The following is a 6,092-nucleotide window of genomic DNA, read 5'->3' as shown; positions in this document are numbered from 1 at the left end:
GTTGAAAAAACTCCCTTCTCAGGGCAGAACACCCTCCTCTTAGGTAGAAATAACCTCCTTGACAGATAACACCCTGGAAGTATTAAAGTATGTTAAGGCGGTCTCTTCTTGATCCTTTGTGTGCCGCGTCCATTTTAGTTTAGGACTGTTGCACTGGTGTTAGAAGTAAGAAGTTAATTACTCGTATACTGCGAAACTTTCAAAGTTTTTTAATGACCGCCTTTTCACCCGGGAAAGCCTGCAGCCGGGAACCGATTTTGCGCAACGTTGCTTAACTTCAGTGAACATGAATACTGCCACTTAATCAAAGCTTCCGAATCTAAATACTAAACAGCGTACAGTAAACGGAGAGATGAAAAAATGATCGATAAAAAAAGAGATAATAAAAATACAAATGTATAAAAAGAAGCGTTCTTACTATTAAAATTATGGTGAAGAAGAGAGAATATTTTTATGGAATTTCCCTGTCTATTGATGGAGAAAAAAAAATCCCTTTCTAACTCTAAGGAAAAAATCCCCTGACAAGAAAAAATCCTTTTCTATTCCAAGGGAATTACACCCTGAAAATTCTTAGGAAAAAGTCCTTTTCTGTGCTTTTCACGTAAGCCTACGCAAAAAATATTCACCTTAACATCTCCGCCATTTAAAATTTTCCCCACAAAATTATCATTCGGCTTTTTCGTCCTTCTTTTATAATTAGCAATTTACCGTACATTTCCCAGGTGCGGAATATTAGATGTACGATTTTCCATTCGGTACTTTACCCTCTTCGTCGTAATTATTTGGTAATTTACCGAACAATTTATCTACTGTGAGAAACATCACATACAACTTCAAGCTACCTACGAATACTTCACAAACCGACTTTTCCGCCTCTTCGTTACATTTGGCATTTACCGTACATTTCCCAAATGTACGACCCCTTCCTACGAATATAGGCATTTCGCCCCTCCAATTTACCGTACACTTCCCAAATGTACGACTTCCTACGAGTATTTCGCATACGGTTTCTTCGCCTTCCCGAAGATCAGCTCCGCATCGGGGGTGTACGGTCCCTTCGGCTGTTTCGCCGACCGCTGGTAGCTCCCATGGTTCAAATTCCGCACCTGTCCGATCCCTTGCGTCACGCCCTCCGTTTCCGCATGGTAGTCCTCTTCCTCCAGCCGGTCCGTGATGTTGAGCGTCAACTTCTTCACCTGGTCCATCTCGTGCTTTTTCGCCTTCTCCTGGGACTTCAAATTAGTCACCAACTCGCAAGTCGACGGCACCACAAGCGGCTTGTACGTCTGTTTGTTCGACTTGCTTCGGATCATAAGGACAAAGTTAATCGTATCTTCTGGCGTTGGGGACTCCAGCTGTTCGTAATTCTTCAGGTTTGACCGGAGAAAGTTTACAGGCACGGACATATTCGCAGCTTGTACGTCTGTTTGTTCGACTTGCTTCGGATCATAAGGACAAAGTTAATCGAATCTTCTGGCGTTGGGGACTCCAGCTGTTCGTAGTTCTTCAGGTTTGACCGGAGAAAGTTTACAGGCACGGACATATTCGCTAGTTTGTTCTTGGTTGTGATCGTTTCTCGAGTCCGCTCCTGGAGGTTTTCCGACATCATCTTTTCAAACTCGGATATGAATTCGTCTCTCGAGTCCGCTCCTGGAGGTTTTCCGACATCATCTTTTCAAACTCGGATATGAATTCGTCTTCTTCTTCAGCCAATCTATTTCCTTCCCTGGTAATTCCTTCTGGGAGTTCTTCTTCCTTGAGGATATCTTCCGTGAGACCTTCTTCCGCGTTATCTTCTGGTAGGTCCTCTCGGTCGCCGCTGTAGTCTTCATAATCTTCCGTTATCGGTTCAGTTTCATCATCTTCATCACCTCCCACGCTTCTGGGAGTCCTTCTTCTTTGAGGATGTCTTCCGTGAGACCTTCTTCCCCGTTATCTTCTGGTAGGTCCTCTCGGTCGCCACTGTAATCTTCATAATCCTCCGTTATCGGTTCAGTTTCATCATCTTCATCACCTCCCACATCCATTCCACCTGTATTTACATTTCCATCACCACTATTTACACCTCCGCCATTATTTACACCTCCATCAGTATTTACACCACCACTCTTTACATCCACATCCATGACGTCACTATGTACACTGTCTTGTCTTTCAAATCTTTCCGTGAGGTTAGAATCCCCTTTAGGTCTACTTCCTTGATCCAGGATATTTTTACCTTGCCCGTCCAATCTGTCGCTTATCACAGCTGACACAGACAAGATCTATAATTTTGAGTAGGACTGGAATAACATATGGGTACTCAAACTTCGAACGAAGAAAAATCGCGGATTCAACCGCGACTTTGGTGTGTAGGTGAATGGTGAAATAGACTTCGAATTTTATTGGTACCTGATGACGGCCACTCAATCTCAGAACGTCTGACAGACTGAGGTCAGGCAGTCTGACAGACCTCTAGGTCAGACAGTTTAAGCGTGATGTGTGGCGGAAAAAGCTTCTTACCTAGGTCTCTCACACGATCTGACAGATCTAGATCTCAGACGATCTGACAGATCTAGATCTCAGACGATCTGACAGATCTAGATCTCAGACGGTCTGACAGATCTAGATATCTCAGACGATCTGACAGATCTAGATCTCAGACGGTCTGACAGATCTAGATATCTCAGACGGTCTGACAGATCTAGATCTCAGACGATTTAACAGATCTAGGTCTGAGCGTGAATAGCCAGCAGCTGTAGCACGTTGAATGCACCCAGTTCCCCATAGGTCATTAAAGTTCAGCAACCTAGTGCGTGGTTAGTATACGGATGGGTGACCGTCTGAACAATCCCGTGCTGCTGGCTTTCCTGGGCCAAACTCAGACTGGGTGAGGTTAATGTTATTCTATGTGTTTTAGGTAGGAATCGAACACACGCTCTCCTGTCTATCAATATCTAAACATTTTTAGGCGAACACATAATCACATTATTATGCCTAGGATGAGGAAAGTAAAAATATTGTTGAACAGGATGAAAATTTGAAAACCCCTGCTGTGTTTTGTGAAGTAGGTACCTATCTCGTAGTTTCTAGAAATATCGTAAACATATCATTAGCCGCATGTTGAGAACTCCTTGCTCTTTTGGTTACCACGGCAACCAAGGAGGTCGAAAACAGTGGACAGAGAATGTTTTCTAAAGCTTCCTAGAAATTCCCACAGAGAGCGCTAATAGTTCATCAAGCATACCGGGTGGTTCAACAAAATTGAAGAAATGTTCTAGCCAAAAAGGCCTATTTGTCGATGAAAACGATAATAAAAGCTTCGAAAATGTTCAAATTGATTTTAAAAAAACCAAAAACGTCATGTGATTTTTTTTTAATCAACGTAGAAAACAGTTCTAAAGTTCAAATTTTTAGGGAATTTTTGAACCACCCTTAGTACAAGCAAACCAAGTAGCGCGCTCTATTGGATTTTCGATGAACTTCCAGCAAACGAAGCCATCAGATTCTCAAACTGGTCTCTCCTCTCCTGACGCAACTCTCCCTTTGACTGCAATATCCTCAGGTTCTGCTTCTCAAAGTTCTTCAACTCACTGTTCTCCTTCAGTATATGCCGGCACAGGGATTGGAAATAGTCTACGAGGAGAAGTTTCACTGTCCGTTGCTTCTCGTGAGGAATCAGGTCACTCTTGGGGACCTCAACGTTATATTTGCGCGCGAGAACCTGAATATGTTTTGGCACAAGCCCGGCGTAATCCTCCCCACAATATTTACAGAAGCTGATAATGATGCTCAGGTTGTTGTGCTCCTCCTTGTCTGTTGATATGAGGAAGGTTAGCACATTGCCGAGCAGACAGAATGCCTCCTTGTTCTGAAACACGCCGCTACTGATCAGGTCTCCGTAGAATCTCAGATCCACGCGAAGTTTTGACGAGTTGACGATCTTCTCGTCGCGTTTCATCGTTAAACTTCGGCTCCACGCGTCGAAGAAGAGCTTCGCGAAATCGGAATACACCCGATGTAGTTCGCTACACAGGATGAGCGCGCTGGGGACATCCGTGAGCTTCAGTTTCACGTCGACCAGCGCTGAGGTCACTTCGCTCATATACTTGGAGAGGTTGAGCAGTGAGAGATCCTTCAGTAGAGAGTCCAACTGTTGAGATGTGAAGTTCTTCAGTTTCTTGACGAACGCGGAGTTTTTCTTCAGACTGGAGTCGAGTTTGGACAGTTTTGATTCGTCCCGTGCTGGCATGAGGTTAGACTTGCGCAGTTCAGACTTCGCTTTGAGTCGTGCCCGGGTTTCATCACAGTAGGTGACCAGGGTGGTGTATTCTTCATGTGTAGCGTCCGGGGTTTCACTAATATTCAGCACGCCTGAGAGACTCTGTGTGCTTGTGGCATCTGGAAGGGTGGGGAGTGTCTTTTGTGGCGCGTCAGTCTTCAACCCTTGGGCAACTTCACTTGGAAGATTTGCAAGGACTGTATCAGATATCCCTGCTGTATATGCATCCTCAGCGGTGAAATTATCCCGGGCAATGATATCGTACAACTCCACATTGTCATCATGTGTACGTGTCTTGCCAATATCAACAAGACTTGAGCTGTATAGACTGTATGCCTCACTGGATGGTGTGCCTGGTGGTGCATTGTGGGAACTGTCCTCTTTTTGGAAGTTGTCCAATAAGATGAGATCTTCAAGTGAGTTGGACTCGGCAGTGTCTGTGTTGAAGTCAGCCATTGTGTGAGGGCCGTGATGAAGTTTGTGCTGATTATAAGAGCATGATTCACTGGACTAATAATGAAGGTTAGAAGAGTATAGGCCACGTTATAAGATCATTCTTGACTGGACTAAAAGTGCATGTTATAAAATCATGATTGACTGGACTAAGAGAGCAGGTTATAAGGTCACAGAACACTGTAGTAGTTTGTAGGTTAAAAGATCATGGTCTCCTGGACTATTGTACTAGTTGAACAAAAGATTCTACTGTTGTACTGATGATGTTGATTACTAGTCCATGACCATTGTTTCATCAGGTGGCATACATTTTGAATAAATAAGTGATCCACAATTAGAACTGAGAATTTGGAATCTGGAATTCAAAACAAGAAGAAAATCAAAGTTACAGCCTATAACAGTTGCAAGTTCGTAACTTTACTTGGGCCCAATTTTAAAGTTAATTTTGACTATTTTGAATGTGTAGATAAATATTTAAATAGACATGGACCACATGCAGACCAAGTGTGGCTGTGTGGCCTGTAAACTACATAGTCTACCAAGCTCTTCTGTATGGCCTTTGGCAGATTAAAGAGGGACCATTACTAATGTATCTTTTGAATTGGGGATCGCATTTACATGTCATAGCTACTCATTTTCCTCACGAGGCTGAGTGGGCCCCGCAACAGCCAGTCACGGGATCAATCATTTACATGATGCTTGACCCCGCCGGGAATCGAACCCGGGTCTCCCGCGTGCAAGGCGAGTGCAGTGACCACTACGCCATGGGAGCTGACAAGAAAACTGAGTAGGAGAGCTAAAAGGGGAGAGAGAGAATAAAGAAAAAGAAATAGGAGAAATCGGGGAAAGTGGAGAGAAAGGGGATAGAGAAGAAATTAAAAAAGGGAGGAAAGAAAGAAAGTAGCAATGAGAGAAGAAGGGAAAGTGGGAGAGGTGAAGGATTAGAAGAGAGGAGAGGAAGAGAATGGAAGCGGGAGATGAGAGAGAATGAAAAGGGATAAGAAGAGAAGAGAACAGTAAAGGTACATACTTAAATAGTCCCTTTTCTAGTTTAGTTAGCTTATTGTAGAGTAGCACGCCTGCCTTGCAAGCTCTCTAGCTAGGTCGCGGGTTCGATTCCCGCATGGGGTGCATTTTATCCTGAACGCACTAGGTTCGTTCTCGGAAAAGATCTTGAACTAACAAGAGACAAGAACTGACCCTTGGAATTTGTACAATATGTAGGTAGTTAATTTGATTATGCAATTGTGGCTTTTTTATATCCATATAATCATTATTATTATTTCAGGTAAACCTAGACGTGCAGCAGTTCAAGCCGGAAGAGATCGACGTCAAAGTGGTGGACGATTTCATAGTGGTTCACGCTAAGCACGAAGAG

The 6,092-nt window shown here is 43.6% G+C and overlaps 1 protein-coding gene across 1 annotated transcript; it reads right to left on the bottom strand.

Annotated features, from left to right (window-relative positions):
- Positions 1-409: 409 nt before the first annotated feature.
- On the bottom strand, positions 410-5,063 carry LOC103521730 (regulator of nonsense transcripts 2-like). The gene is made up of 4 exons (XM_008486837.2): positions 3,463-5,063; positions 2,219-2,282; positions 1,620-1,879; positions 410-1,435 (listed from the first exon to the last, which is right to left on the bottom strand). The coding sequence occupies exons 1-4, from the start codon at positions 4,715-4,717 to the stop codon at positions 987-989; spliced, it is 2,028 nt and encodes a 675-aa protein (XP_008485059.2). The 5' UTR covers positions 4,718-5,063; the 3' UTR covers positions 410-986.
- Positions 5,064-6,092: the final 1,029 nt, after the last annotated feature.

This window comes from Diaphorina citri, unplaced genomic scaffold (genome assembly GCF_000475195.1).
Source record: "Diaphorina citri unplaced genomic scaffold, Diaci psyllid genome assembly version 1.1 scaffold5819, whole genome shotgun sequence".
In the NCBI taxonomy this organism is placed as follows: domain Eukaryota; kingdom Metazoa; phylum Arthropoda; class Insecta; order Hemiptera; family Psyllidae; genus Diaphorina; species Diaphorina citri.
This window is presented reverse-complemented; position numbering and strand designations above follow the sequence as displayed.

Bases quoted from the DNA above. Each gene is read 5' to 3' on its own strand.
- LOC103521730 (XM_008486837.2), bottom strand. From the start codon at position 4,717: ATGGCTGACTTCAACACAGACACTGCCGAGTCCAACTCACTTGAAGAT. The intron at 1,880-2,218 runs GTAAAAATATCC...GACTCCCAGAAG, and splicing joins CGACAGATTGGACGGGCAAG to CGTGGGAGGTGATGAAGATG. The intron at 1,436-1,619 runs GTTTGAAAAGAT...ATCCGAAGCAAG, and splicing joins AGAGACGAATTCATATCCGA to TCGAACAAACAGACGTACAA.